This window comes from Ornithorhynchus anatinus, chromosome 2 (genome assembly GCF_004115215.2).
Source record: "Ornithorhynchus anatinus isolate Pmale09 chromosome 2, mOrnAna1.pri.v4, whole genome shotgun sequence".
NCBI classification, from domain to species: domain Eukaryota; kingdom Metazoa; phylum Chordata; class Mammalia; order Monotremata; family Ornithorhynchidae; genus Ornithorhynchus; species Ornithorhynchus anatinus.
In genome coordinates this window covers 24,700,385-24,715,190 of record NC_041729.1, presented here as the reverse complement: position 1 = coordinate 24,715,190, position 14,806 = coordinate 24,700,385, and the positions used below count along the sequence as shown (strand labels likewise).

The window sequence follows — 14,806 nt, the reverse complement described above, 5'->3', positions numbered from 1 at the left end:
CTGTACTAACCCCTTGGGCAATATAACGATGTAACAGACACATTCCCTGCCCACAATGAGCTTACAGTCTAGAGGGGGAGACAGGCCAAATAAATTACAGATAAGTACATTATTGGCTGGAAACATGTCAGCTTCTTCTCGTGCACTGTACTCTCCCAAGCACTTAGAACAGTGCTCTGTGCACAGTAAGCACTCAAAAAATATCACTGATTGATTGATTATCCACTTGTTCTATCATGGACCCTGATCACATCTTGTAGCCCCATTATCAGAGCCTAGAGACAGCTAAGGTGAGCTTTGGGTCTCCAGCACAACGCGGTTAATCCCTCCCTCCCTCTTCCTGGTGGAAGGCATTTTTTTTAGGGTATTTGTTAAATGCTCACCAAGTGCCAGGCACTGTACTAATCCCTGGGGTAGATTCAAACTAATTAAATTGGACACAGTTCTTGTCCCACATGGGGCTCACAGTCTTAATCCCCATTTTACAGTTGAGGTAACTGAGGTGCAGAGAAGTAACTTGCCCAAGGTCACACAGCCGACAAGTGACGGAGCCAACATTAGAACCCAGATCCTTCTGACTCCCAGGCCCGGGTTCTTTCCACTAGGCCAGGCTGCTTCTCAATTCCTTTCCCAGGGATCCAGACCAGCCCTTCTGGAATCCCAGCTCTGCCACTGCGTGACCTTGGGTGGGTTACTTCACTTCTCTGTGCCTCAGTTCCCTCATCAGTAAAATGAGGATTGAGACTGTGTTGAATAAATAATAATAATGTTGGTATTTGTTACGCGCTTACTAGGTACACAGCATTGTTCTAAGCACTGGGGTAGATACAGGGTCATCTGGTAATTCCAGGTGAGGCTCACAGTCTTAATCCCCATTTTACAGATGAGGTCACTGAGGCACAGAGAAGTTAAGTGACTTGCCCACAGTCACACAGCTGCCAAGTGGCAGAGCCAGGATTCGAACCCATAACTAACTCCCAAGCCCAGGCTCTTTCCACTGAGCTACGCTGCTTCTCTGTGTTCAACCTGATTTGCTCGTATCCACCCTTGTGGATGTTACAGTGCCTGGCACATAGTAAGCGCCTAACAAATACCATAATTATTATTATTATTCAGGAACGGGGAGCGATGGTGGTCCTCATACCTGGCAGATCCTTCTCCAGAGAAGCGGACCGCACACTGTTGCGAGCGCTCATCCGACCCTTGTACAAGATGCCATCCACTCCCAGGATGTCCACTTCCGCCTGGGGAGACAAGCCCATGCACTGGGAGAGGCCCGCCCCGGGAGCACCCCCAGCTGCAGGGCTCTTCCTGTCTTCTTGCCCCCGCCACTGCCCACCTTGCTCCCCGTCCCTCCCTGGTCCGGCTGGGACTCAGCTTCGCCGGTCGGCCTGCTCCCTGCCTCTGATCCATCGGTCAGTCAGTCAGTCAAGCGATCATATTTATTGAGCGCTTACTGTGTGCACAGCACTGTACTAAGCGCTTGGGACAGTACAACACAGCAATAAAAAGACATGTTCCCTGCCGACAACGAGCTTACGGTCTAGAGCGGGAGACGGACATGAATAGAAATAAATTACAGATGCGGTGCTCAGTGGGGGCCATGGGATGTGGGGGCGTGGCATAAGTTCGCCAAACTAGCTCTCTTCCCCCTTTCATAGCCCTACTGAGAGCTCACCTCCTCCAGGAGGCCTTCCCAGACTGAGCCCCCTTTTCCTCTGCTCCTCCTCCCCTCCCCATCGCCCCTACTCCCTCCCTCTGCTCCTCCCCCTTCCCCAACCCACAGCACTTGTGTAGATTTGTACATATTTATTATTCTATTTATTTTATTAATGACTTGTATATATCTATAATTCTATTTACGTATTTTGATGGTTCGGATGCCTGTCTACTTGTCTTGTCGTCTGTCTCCCCCTTCTAGACTGTGAGCCCGTTGTTGGGTAGGGATTGTCTCTATCTGTTGCCGAACTGTACTTTCCAAGCGCTTAGTACAGTTCTCTGCACAGAGTAAGCGCTCAATAAATACGAACGAATGAGTGAATGAAATGAGTGTCTGATGCCTACCGTTCCCATGACTCTCACAGGTCTCCTCTGACCAGCTGGGCCTCAGGAAACAGCCCACGAGAGGCACCACTGGCTGGAGAGGGTTTTTTCCCGCCTCATTAGAACCCACCACATCTGAGTCTTGTGCTGTGCCAACTCCTCTTTCTTCCTCTGTCCTTTCGTCTCTGAATCCCTGGCTGCCCTCACTGTGGGGGAGGACTCTTCATCTTCCCCACCATATCCACGCCTCCACCTAGCTTCCCCATTCCAGTTCTCACCGCCATCGTCCTCCCCGTCTCTCAAGCCCACAACCTCGGCAGCGACCTTGAATCCTCTCCCTTATTCAACCCCCACGGTCAGGCCGGTGCCAAATCCTGTCGGTTTTTCCTCCACATTTCCACGACCCGCCCCTTCCTCACCATCCAAAGGGCCATAACGCTTCCATCAGGAGCTTGTTGGACCCCAGCCTGACTACTGCATCACCCTCCTGGCTCACCTCCCTGCCTCGCCTCTCCACTCTCCAGTCCAGACTTCACTCTGCTGCCCAGATCCTTTTTCTAAAATGTCATTCTGCCCTCATCTCCCACTCCTCAAAATCTTCAGTTATTCATTCCTCTCTGCATCAAGCAGAAACTCCTGACCATTGTCTTCAAGGCACTCGATCAGTTCCTGTCCTACTTCCACCTCTCTTCTCCCATTTCACAGCGTGACTTAGTGGCAAGAGTACGGGCTTGGGAGCCAGAGGTTGCGGGTTCTAATCCCAGCTTTGCCACTTATCAGCTGTGTGACTTTGGGCAAGTCACTTAACTTCTCTGTGCCTCCGTGACCTCATCTGTAAAATGGGGATTAAGACTGTGAGCCCCACGTGGGACAACCTGATTACCTTGTATCTACCCCAGTGTTTAGAACATTGCTTGGCACATAGTAAGTGCTTAACAAAATACATATTATTATTATTTCACCCCAGCTCACACTCTCTTCTTTCCATGCTAAACTACCTACTGTGCCTCTTTTTTGCCTCTTCCGTCACCAGTCTCTTGCTTATTACTGAAAACTTCCTCCCCCTTCAAGTCCGACATACCATGAGCTCCCCTTTCTCCATGTGATATCGCATCTCCTCCCGGAAGCCCTCCCCAATTAATTTCTAATCTCCCTACACTCCCCCGCTTCAAAGCCTTAATCAAGGCACATCTCTTCCAAGAGGCCTTCCCTGACTAAGCCCTCCTCTCCTCTTCTCCAACTCCCTTCTGCATCACCCTGACTGGCTACCTTCGTTCATCCCCCCTCCCAGCCCCACAGCACTTATGTTCATGTCTGTAATCTATTTATTTATATTAATGTCTATCTCCCCCTCTAGACTGCAAGCTCGTTGTAGGCAAGGAATGTGTCTCTTATTATGTTGTACTCACTCAAGCACTTAGTATAGTGCTCTGCGCACAATAAGCACTCAATAAATACAGTCGACTGAATGACCGATGGATTGATTGAGTCATGTCTCAAAGGGGTTGTCTTTGGGCTCTGAAATTTGGGCTCCCCACCTCTCCATTCGCTATCCTTTCCACCCTAACCCCGTGAAGCCCCTTTCGGTGACCTCTTCCCCTCCAGGCCGGGTCTGGCCGTGGTCAGGGCATCTGTTACATCTGGGCAGATGACCTCATCCTTCTTCCCTGATGAGGGACTTTCTGGTTCCAGCTCAATTTGCATCGCGGGTTCCTGAGAAGCTCAGTGGGCTCCCGCAGCCCTCCCCTCCCCAGCCCTCCCCTGCCCACGACAACCCAGCCCTGGAGACTTGATCCCTTCCTTCCTTCCTCAGGCTCCTCCGCTTCCCACAAACGCGGGGGCCAGGCCGGGCTGGGCTGGGCCGGACTGGGCCCGAAGAGCAGCCAAGTCCCCAGGGCCTTCCATGGCAGGAGGGGCTTACGTGGTCATAGTCCAGCACCGAGGGGTCCCCGTAGGGGTAGAGGGTGGAAAGGCACTGTCCCTTCGACGTCGCCCGCTTGAGGCTGCTGCCGTGGGAGCAGCTCCAGGTCTGTTGAGTGTTTGGGGGGTCCTGCGTGGGCCGCTCGCTGCCCTCGGGGACGCTCCCCATTTCCATCCCCGGTGTCGGGGGCGGCGGAGGTTCCCTGGGGAAGGACAGAGGCCGGTGAACCCCTCGCCCCGTCCCCGGGGCACCTCCAGCTCTGGCAAGCTCTCCGGTTCGAGTTGGGGCGTGGCTGTTCAAACGGCCAGAGCTGGAAAAGGTTGAGGGAGCCAAGAGAGCTGGAGGTGCAGGAAGCAGAGGGGGAGAACAGGGAGGGATGAATGTCGGGGCAGGCTTCCACTCCCTCCCGGGCTCCTCTCCCTGGCTCCCCGCCCGCCCCAGGGTAGCGGGCCGGATCAGGGACTGGCTCTGAAGGGGCCTGACTGCTTTCTGCCTGCTCTGCTCTGGCCAGGGGGCCCAATTTTTCATCTGGACAGGGTGGGACAGGGAGTCAACTCAATGGGAGGGAAGAGAACAAGATGGGGACAAGGGGGAAGAAAAGGGAGGGAGAGGAAGCAGTCGGGCTTAGTGGAAAGAGCCCGAGCTTGGGAGTCAGAGGTCAAGGGTTCTAATCCTGGCTCTGCCACTTATCAGCTGTGTGACTCTGGGCAAGTCATTTCACTTCTCTATGCCTCAGTTACCTCCTCTGTAAAATGGGGATTAAGACTGTGAGCTCCATGTGGGACAATCTGATTACCCCAGCACATAGGACAGTGATTGGCACATGGTAAGCACTTAACAAATACCATCATCATAATTATTATTATTATTATTCTAATTCCAGTTCTGCCACATGTCTGCTGTGTGACTTTGGGCAAATCACTTAGCTTCTTTGGACCTCAGTTACCTCATCTGTAAAATGGAGAGGAAGACTGTGAGCCCCATGTGGAACAGGGACTGCGTCCAACCTCATGAACTTCTTTCTACCCCAGCACTTAGAACAGTGCTTGGCCCATCCTAAGTGCTTAACAATATCATTGTTATTAATATTATTATTATTATTAGGAAGGCAGGGTACTTACCCTCACCACTGAGGTCTTTCTCATCCCCTTGGGGCCTTGAGACTGGGGCTTCCAGGACAACCTCTTGAAGCCCCCGTTCCCAAGGCCCCATGAGAAGGAGAAATACAATGTCGCTGTTTCTATTCTCTGGAAGGAGCCAAGATGTTGGCTCCATGTTTGGAACCTTTCCAGCAACAAGGGGCAGGGTGGGCCAGCTACAGCTGCCCCTTGGGCTCTGGAGGAGGTTATGGCTTTGCCCTCTCGGTGCCAGTCCCACAGGAACCTTGGCTTCCTTTACCCCTGGAAAATTGGCACCGAATCCCAGGTCCCGTGGCTGGTGAGTAAATGGGAAGTTTTCTGCTAGAATCCAGGGGCGGGGCGGGAGAAAAGGTGGCAGATCTAGTGGGGCATGCGAGACGGGGAGTCAGCAGATCTGGGTTCCAGGCCCACCTCCGCCACTGGTCTGCTGGGCAAGTCACTTTACTCCTCTGAGCCTCAGTTGATTCATCTGCAAAATGAGGGCAGTGGTACCTTCCTCTCCCTCCCAGGGATGATGGGGGGGGGGGGGGAATGACAAAATTAGATCCCAGAAAAGCACTTTGAAAAAATAAAGTACAAGGTATTAAAAATCAATAGACACTGGGCAGGAAGGAGAGGGAACAGCCTCCCAACGCTCAAGGGTCCTCACCTCGTTTGCTGCCTCTGGAACAGATACTCATAGCCGTTGGCACTGGCGGGCCGAGGCCGCGGGGTAAGGCTGGCTTTCCGCACGGTGATCATATGACTGTGGGCGCAAGAGGAAGAGACTCAGTTCGGGTGGGAGACCTGGGGGCCAGGGAAGACGGGATGGGACTCCAAACTCTCCGCCTGGTCTGGGCGGCAGAAGAGCCAATGGAACAGCAATGGCCCAGCGGGTGGGATGAGTGGTCCAGGCGGGCAGCGGGAGGGAAAGAGGAGATGAGTTCAACCCGGAGCCCAGCTCCCCGGGGAAGTCTTCCCACATCAATGGGAGGGAGGGGACGGCCCCCTCCCGGCCCTGTATATTTCTCCCGGACGTGCTGTGCATTTCCCCTGAATCCAACTGAGTCAAATGGCTGAGGGAACTCCCGGGGAAAAGGCGGGGAGAACAAAGTGAAATGGTGCCATCCTCCTCGGGCAAGAGACGGCGGTCGGTACTCACGGGCCGGTCATCATTTCCACGGGCCGGTTACAGGAGATGCACTTCACCCGCTCAAAGAGCTGCCTGAAACAATAAGACCCTGTCTCCCTTACACTGAGCCCACTCAACGGCAAGCTACCTGAGGGCATGGGAGACCCACTCTTATTTCTACAGTAAAAGTCCAGGTGCCGGGTACTGGCCTGCACCCAGTAGGGGTTGCTTTGCAAGCGGGGAGAAGGAGAAGGATAAGGAGGGCCCCTTCAGGGGTGGTCAGTCCAGGATCCTCAGCCCAGAGAACCAAACAAGCCTCTCCTCTACACTGCGAGCTTATTAGGGGCAGGGGACGTGTCTGCTAATTCTGTATTGTACTCCCCCAAGCGCTTAGTACAGGGCTCGGCACATAGTAAGCGCTCAATAAATACCACTGATTGATGGATTGGTTCTTGAAAGCGAGGCCAGGAAGCCCCTCCTGAAAGAGTGGGCGACGGCGGAGGACGACTGGGTCTACAGACAGGACGCATCAGCCCCAGAAGGGAGAATTGGTGGCCACCTTTCAGGCCTAGGATAATCTCAGGGGTCTGGAGCATTCGTCAGGACACCCGGGAAGCATTCAATAAATACCACTAATTGATTGATTGATTGAAATTCTCTCTGTCCTTGCCTCTGCCACCCCAACTGCTTGATGGCCCCCGCCTCCGTCCTCTCCATATTTTCCCCTCCATCTAGCCTGCAGGGAACAGTCTTTCCCCCTGCTTCATTTCCCCCTTTCTAGACTGCAAGCTCCTTGTGGGCAGGGAACGTGTCTTCCAACTCCATTGTATTCGACTCTCCCAAGCGCTTAGCACAGTGTCCTGGGTGCATAATAAATGCCATAAATACAGGAGCAACTGTCGCAGCTGGGGGGATGGGGAGGTCCAGGACGTGCTCTCTGCTCCCAGCCGGGACCCAGAATGGCCCTGTGGACATATAACGCACTGCACATGGTAAGTGCTCACTAAATACAATTGATCGATCGATTACTTCTTGAAGCCAGCGGCGCTGTCTGCATCGAAGCGCGGGCCTTCACTCAGGTGCTTTTTAATGAATTTCCAGACGAGCTCCAGCTCTTTCTTCAGCGGGTCCAGCTCCATGCGGTCCAGCTGTGGAGAGGTGCCCGATAAACGTCCAGCTGAGTTCTTTTCACTGAACCACACTGCTTCTCCTATCTAGTGGAGGCTGAACCTAGTGATCTTGAGAAGCAGCCTGGCGTAATGTATCGACAGTGTATTGAGAAGCAGCGTGGCTCAGTGGAAAGAGCCCGGGCTTGGGAGTCAAAGGTCATGGGTTCTAATCCCAGCTCTGCCACTTATCAGCTGTGTGACTTTGGGCAAGTCACTTAACTTCTCTGTGCCTCAGTTACCTCATCTGTAAAATGGGGATTAAGACTGAGCCCCACATGGGACAACCTAATTACCTTGTATCTACCCAGCACTTGGAACAGTGCTTTGCACATAGTAAGTGTTTAAATACCAAATTGATTATCGAGTGCAGGCCTGGGAGTCAGAAGATCATGAGTTCTAATCCTGCCTCCCCTGCTTGTCTGCTGTGTGGCCTTGGGCCTATTTAGTTGCCATTGTTTTTACGAGATGTTCTTCCCCTTGACTCTATTTATTGCCATTGTTCTTGTCTGTCCGTCTCCTCCGATTAGACTGTAAGCCCGTCAAACGGCAGGGACTGTATCTGTTGCTGACTTGTTCATTCCAAGCGCTTAGTACAGTGCTCTGCACATAGTAAGTGCTCAATAAATACTATTGAATGAATGAATTGAATGAAAGGTCACTTCGCTTCTCTGGGCCTCAGTTCCCTCATTTGTAAAATGGGGAGTGAGACTGTGAGCCCAGGTGGGACAGGAACTGTGTCCAACCTGATTTGCTTGTATTCACCCCAGCGCTTAATACAGTGCCTGGCACATAGTAAGCACATAACAAATACCACAATTATTATTAATTATTATTATCATCTGTCTCCAGCCTAAGGAGCCCTCTTTTCTCCTTCTCTCCCACCCCTGACAGCTGGGGTGACTTTTCCAAACCCAAGGAAGGGGGCTTTCCATCATCTCTACCTGTAATAGTAATAATAATAAAAGTAATAATAATAATAGTGTTAAAGTGCTTACTATGTTCCAAACACTGTACTAAACACTGGGTAGATACAAACAAATCAGCTAAGAAACAGTAGTTGTTCCACATGGGGCTCACAGCCTTAATCCTCATTTACAGTTGAGGGAACTGAAGCACAGATAAGTGAAATAACTTGCCCAAGGTCACACAGCAAATAAGTGGCAGAGCTGGGATTCAAACACAGATCCTTCTGACTCACAGGCTTAGAGTGTAAGGTACCTATCTATAAGTACTCGAAATTCACCCCATCCTCAGCCCCCACAGCACTTATGTTCATAAGAAGCAATGTGGCCTGAGTGGAAGGAGCAAAGGCCTGGGAGTCAGAGGACCTGGGTTCTAATCCTGACTCCACCACTTGTATGCTGCGTGACCTTGAACAAGTCATAAGAATAATAATAATTTGTTTACAGCTTATTCTGTGCCAAGCACTGTACTAAACACTGGGTTGGATACAAGATAATCAGGTCACTGAACTTCTCTGTGCCTCAATTAGCTCATCTGGAAAATGAGGATTAATTGCAAATGCCATGTGGGACATGGACTGTGTCCAACCTGATTGCCTTGTATCTACCCAGCGTGGCTTAGCAGAGAAACAGCAAGGCTTAGTGGAAAGAGCATGGGCCTGGGAGTCAGAGGACATGGGTTCTAATCCCATCTCTGCCATTTGTCAACTGTGTGACCTTGGGCAAGTCACTTAACTTCTCTGTGCCTCACTTACCTCATCTGTAAAATTAAGAATGAGCCCCACGAGGGACAATCTGATTATCTTGTATCTACCCCAGTGCTTAGAACAATGCTTGGGACATAGTAAGTGCTTAACAAATACCATAATTATTACCATATTATATAACTACCACCCCAGCGCTTAGTACAGTGCCTGACACATAGTAATTGTTTAATAAATACGATTTTTAAAATCCATACTTTATTTGTTTATACTAATGCCAGTCTCTCCATCTAGACGGTAAAGTCCTTGAGGGTGGGGAACATTTCTACCAACTCTGTTTATCTGTACTCCCCCAAGCGCTTAGTACAGCACTCTGCACACAGTAAGCGTTGATCAATTCATTATTTATATTAACGTCTTTCTCCTCCTCTAGATTGAAGCTCGCCGTGGGCAGGGAATGTATCTGTTCATTGTTATGTCACTGTTTATTATGTTGTACTTTTCCCAAGCACTTAGAATAGTGCTCTGCACACAGTAAGCACTCAATAAATATGACTGAAAGAATGAAAGTAAGCGCTTAATAAATACAACTGACTGATTGAATGATCTCTAATGGATTTAAAGGAAATTTCCACCTGATTCCCCCGAGTTGGGCCTCAGAGCAGAGGATCTCAAGCCTGCAGTTCCTTCTCCATCTCTATCCACCATGGTTCACCCCTCCTGAGGTCTCCCCCTCTCTTTCTCTCTCCGCCCTGCCCCGCTGCGATGACCTGGGCCTGATTCCAAGGCTCCGGCTGGTGACTGCCTTCAGGCTGTTTCCTGCTGCAGTCCAGTGGCATTCAGATCTCACCTCCCCGCTATGGCTGGGCCCCCCCAAGTCCCTTCCAAGGAATCTTCTTGGGCCCCTCCTGAGCTCATGTGGAAATATATCCAAGAGGGGCAGGCCCACTTGCTAATGAGAGAGACAGATGGCACTCCAGGAGAGTAACCTGGCAAGCACACCCCGTCACGGAGGCGAGGCAGAGAAAGAAAAGCAGCGAGCACACTGTTGGAATCCTCAACGCCGAGCAGAGAAAGGGCTCTTGGCCTGCCAACGTGTGAGGAATTGTTGCCCTTCTGGTAGGAGGTGGAGGACGGCTAGAAAACCAGCCAGTGCCGGTGGGTGGGGGAGAAGGATCTTATGAGGGACAGGGTGGAGAATGAGATGGGGAGATGGGATGGAGGATGGAACAGGGTGGGGGGCTGGGATGAAGAGATGGAATGAGGAACAGGAGATGGGATGGAGAATTAGGCGGGAGACCGGATGGGGAACAGGATGGGTGGGAGATGGGGTGGCGGGGGGCTGGTAGGGGGAATGGATGGGATGGGGAATGCAAAGGGACAAGGGTGTGTCAGGGAGGCTCATCCTCCCATCATCCTCTTCAAGTAGGGGCAATCCAAGTGGGGATGCAAATATTCCACTCTTTTCTGCATCACCCTGATTTGCTCCCTTGTTTATTCCTTCCTCCCAGTCCCTCATCACTTACATGCATATCTGTGATTATTTGTATTGATGTCTGTCCCCCATACTCTAGACTGTATGCTCGTTGTGGGTAGGGAATGTGTGGTTATTGTTGTACTGTACTCCCCCAAGTGCTTAGTATAGTGCTCTACACATAGTAAGCCCTCAATAAATAATAATAATAATAGTGTTGGTGTTTGTTAAGCACTTACTATGTGCAGAGCACTGTTCTAAGTGCTGGGGTAGACATAGGGGAATCAGGTTGTCCCACATGGGGCTCAGTCTTAATCCCCATTTTACAGATGAGGTAACTGAGGCCCAGAGAAGTTAAGTGACTTGGCCACAGTCACACAGCTGACCATTGGAAGAGCTGGGATTTGAACTCATGACCTCTGACTCCAAAGCCCGTGCTCTTTCCACTGAGCCACGCTGCTGAATGAATGTTGGCTTGATGGGGCGAGCCCAACACCCCAAGGGACAGCTCCAAGAAAGGCAACATTCCATCTCCTCCACTTCAGGAACCTGAAATTTGTCCCAAGGGAGAGGGAGGAAGAGGAGGAGGGAGTTTCCTTCCCAGGAAGCCAGATGGGGCGGGCCTGCCAGGCACGAGGGGAGGGAGTAGAGAGCATCCAGTCCCCGCCAACCCAAGGCCTGCCTCCATGACAACAAGGTTAGAAAGGGCATCCGGCTTTGAGCTTAGCCTTCTTCTTCCAGCCTAGGAGCAGAAGGAGCAGAAGGGCTGTCAAACTGAACCAGGCTGAAGGTCTCCCCTTGGCAGAGCCAGGTACTGCCCACAAGCAGGGATAAAGCGGTGAACGCTTTCTTGTGGGAACCCTAGCTCTTCCCACAACCAGGGTGGGAAGGGGGGACCTACGCTCTAACCCTATGGGTTCTCTCTACCCTTTCGGCCACGGTTCACAGCCTCCTTGTACCGGCATAAGTACAAGGATAGTATTTCTCAAGCACTTTCTCTGTGCCAAGCAGTGTTCTAGCACTGGGGTAGATACAAGGCTATCAGTTTGGATGCAGTCCCTGTCCTGCATGGGGCTCACTATCAAGGTAGGAGGGAGTGGGATTTAATCCTCATTTTACAGATGAGGAAACTGAAGCCCAGAGAAGTGAAGTGACCTTCCAAGTTCACATGGCGCTGGAACCGGGATTAGAACCCAGGTTCTCAGACTCCCAGGCCCACACTCTACCATCTACGTCCGCTGCTTGGCCCACCGCTGCACGTGATAGATTGAGTGCCCCATGGCCCTGCCCACCATCCGGAAAGGAAGCCACCCCCAGGGGCCCGTCCAGGGCTTGTTGGGACAGGCTCTTGCCTTGGAATCCATGTCACTGAACAGTTTATCCAACACCTTCTGCCAGTCCTCCTCCTGGAAGGTCATCTTCTGCAGCAGCTCCTGCATCATCTCGCTCAGCTGGCCTGAGGCGCTCTCCAGGTCTGCCCGGTTGGCCTTGCAAGCCAGCGCGCTCTTGTCTGCTTTCTGGGGAGAGAGGAATCGCTGCCAGGCGGGGGAAGCAATGCGGGCAGAGGGGAGGGAGTGAAGAATGTGCCCAGGGCTGGAGGTGTGTGGATGCTGCACTCCCGTGCGCAAGTTTACATGCCTGTGGAGAGGAGGAAGGGGTCAGAGGGAAAAGGGGGGAAAAAGAGGGGTATTCTCTGTTCTCCCCTGGCTGGAAAGGGTAATGGCCCCCTGGAAAGGGAAGGGAAGGGCAAACTCCACTGCCTTCAGATAGACAATGGGCAGGCTAGAGAATACAGTGGCCTGAAAGCCGACTGTGTTGGGTGGGATGGGGGAGAAATGAGTGGTGCTAAGCATTTGCTGACACAAAAGGGAAACTCAGTCAACAGACTGACTTGGAATAAAGGGGACGGAGAAGATATAAGAAGGAGAGGGGGGAAGGTTCCCAGCTGCCATCCTTCCCCTTCCAGGCGGAGTCAGCACCTTGACTGCCTCGCCCCAGGCTCCCTGCTGCCCCAGCTTCGGCCTCCCACCATGTGACCCTTCTATACCAGCTGAGGGGTTTGGGCATCTTTTTCCTTTCTGTTTTATGAGGGCTGAACGGGCCTTGAAGAGTCTAAGACAGGCGGTGGGGCAGACCCTGAAATTTCTCAGTGAATCATTCAGTCCCTCGTTCTTAGGGGAGTTTAGAAAATCATCTGGAGAGGCTAGGAACTGTGGGTGAATCTTCCTAACTGGGAAGCTACCTCCTCCCGGTTACTTTGAGGTTGACTCTCCCTCGTGAGTTCTGGGTGCCCAAAGGGCATCCCCGGGGGCTGAAGAGAGGAAGTCTAGGGGTCCTTGAGGGAGGAAAGTCTCTCAGAGTCTTTAGACTGTAAGCTCGTTGTGGGCAGGGAATGTGTCCCTCTCCCAAGGGCTTAGTATAGTGCTTTGCACATAGTAAGTGCTCAATAAATACCATTGACTGAATGAGGGAAAGCAAGAGGGCTATCATTGTGGGCAGGGAACGCATCCATATTGTACTATCCCAATGGCATTTAGCACAGTGTTCTGCACGCTGTGCTAAATAAATGTGATCGATCGATTGATTGGGGCTAGGGAGAGACTCTCAGGGCTCGAGCCTCTTCTCAGCCCCCTGCTTGGGACTAAGGAGTGGCCGATGTTCCTGATGTAGGAGCAGGGGTTTCTAAGAGCCTTCCAACATTTTTTATGATATTTGTTAAGCGCTTATTAAGTGCTGAGAAAGATACACGATAAGCAGGGTGGCACAGTCCATATCCCACATGGGGCTCACAGTCTTTATCCCCATTTTACAGGTGAGGTAACAGACACAGAGAAGCAAAGTGACTTGCCCAAGGTCACACAGAAGAGCTGGGAATAGAAGTCTGGCCCGGGTTCTGTCCACTAGACCACAGTTTTTCTGTACATTCTCAAATTATTAAGCATGCTCCTTTTCATGAATAAATGTCAGCTTTTACAGAGGATTGCCCAGCCCTACTCTCGAGGAGCCCCCAAGATCAATAGAAAGCACCAAACATCATTCTCGATCCTCCATTTACCAATGTTTGGCAACATCTCTCGATGCCTACAGGCTCCGGGAGTCAGACCTGAGCGGGGCCCACCCCAGAGGCCCCCATCCCGAGGGGCTAGTCCCGACCAACCGCAGAGAAAGCGTGGGGAATTGTGAGGCTGGGGGCCGGGGGCAGGAGTCGGCGGGGGTGGAAGGGAGGAGTGGGAAGGAGGGGTCTGACTGACCTCTTTCATCTCCTGCAACATCAGGGCTTTGTCCACCTTGTTCAATTCCAGCTGTTCCACCAGTGAGCGGAGGCTCTAGTTTCAGAAGCGGGAGAAGGTCAGGATACCCAGAATACCTCCCTCTGCTCCCACCCTCCCTTTGGGTCCCTGGAGAGGAGGGACACGGCTCCTGGGGTCGGTGGGATGGGGAGGGGGAAGCCAAAGGAGGATTCACTGGCCAGGGAGGCAAGTGTTTGATCAGAAGGGTCACGGATCAAAATAAGACGCCTGGGGCAAGGCCAGGCCTGCCCAGAAGCACAAGGCAGAGGCCTCCTACGTGGGAATAAGGGAGAGCTCCCAGCTGAACCTGGAGAAGTCTGGAAGTCATTTCCCGGGGCACCTCTCCGCCCAGCCGGGGCCGCGGGGGAGGATGCCAGTCACAGCTGCCTGGCTCCGTGCCCACCCCCACCTGCCAAGAGGGGCACTAACTCCCTCTGGCCCCCTCTCCCCGGGTAGAGCGGCCAGGCCAGGCTGGGACCCTAGGATCAGCCTGGGAGCAATCCGCACGCCATCTGCTGTCCTCCCGGCTCAGAGAGCCTCACGTCTATTTGCCAAAGGCAGGCAGTGTTAAACGCTGATTTCAATTTCTGTATCTCGCTACTGGGAGGGTGGCCTGGGAAATATACTCCATGGGCAGGTACATTTTGGAAACTGGGCTGGCTCCCCACTCCCTGGAGTGGCCCCTGTTCCCCCTAGGATCGGGGAGAAGAGCACACGGGTCAGATCAGGGCAACTGTGATGGCCGCTGCAGAGGTTGGAAGGCGGCCCCCTCCCCGTGGACTGGCCGTGGTCTGCGGAGGAGCTGGCGGTGCCTGGCCCGGGCTCGGCTCAGGGTTCCGATGACGATGGGGTGAAACGGCCAGCGGCACGCTGACCCGAGTCAGCCCATTTAATACCAGCGGTTCAATTTGGAGGCCGGGATAAACGGTGTCTACTCCCAAGTGGCGGTGATGACTGGGTTTCATCTCCGTGCTTCAAGTTCCAGTTCAGGCC

The 14,806-nt window shown here is 52.5% G+C and overlaps 1 protein-coding gene across 1 annotated transcript in view; it reads right to left on the bottom strand.

Moving 5' to 3' along the window:
* Positions 1-14,806, bottom strand: part of C2H16orf96 (chromosome 2 C16orf96 homolog) — a 36,148-nt gene that overhangs the window by 4,177 nt on the left and 17,165 nt on the right. The window contains exons 8-14 of the mRNA XM_029058310.2: positions 13,775-13,849; positions 11,876-12,040; positions 7,244-7,362; positions 6,245-6,307; positions 5,753-5,848; positions 3,965-4,166; positions 1,145-1,244 (exon numbers count right to left, since the gene is read on the bottom strand). Coding sequence (XP_028914143.1) covers positions 1,145-1,244; positions 3,965-4,166; positions 5,753-5,848; positions 6,245-6,307; positions 7,244-7,362; positions 11,876-12,040; positions 13,775-13,849 — 820 coding nt within the window. The remainder of the gene's footprint in view (positions 1-1,144; positions 1,245-3,964; positions 4,167-5,752; positions 5,849-6,244; positions 6,308-7,243; positions 7,363-11,875; positions 12,041-13,774; positions 13,850-14,806) is intronic.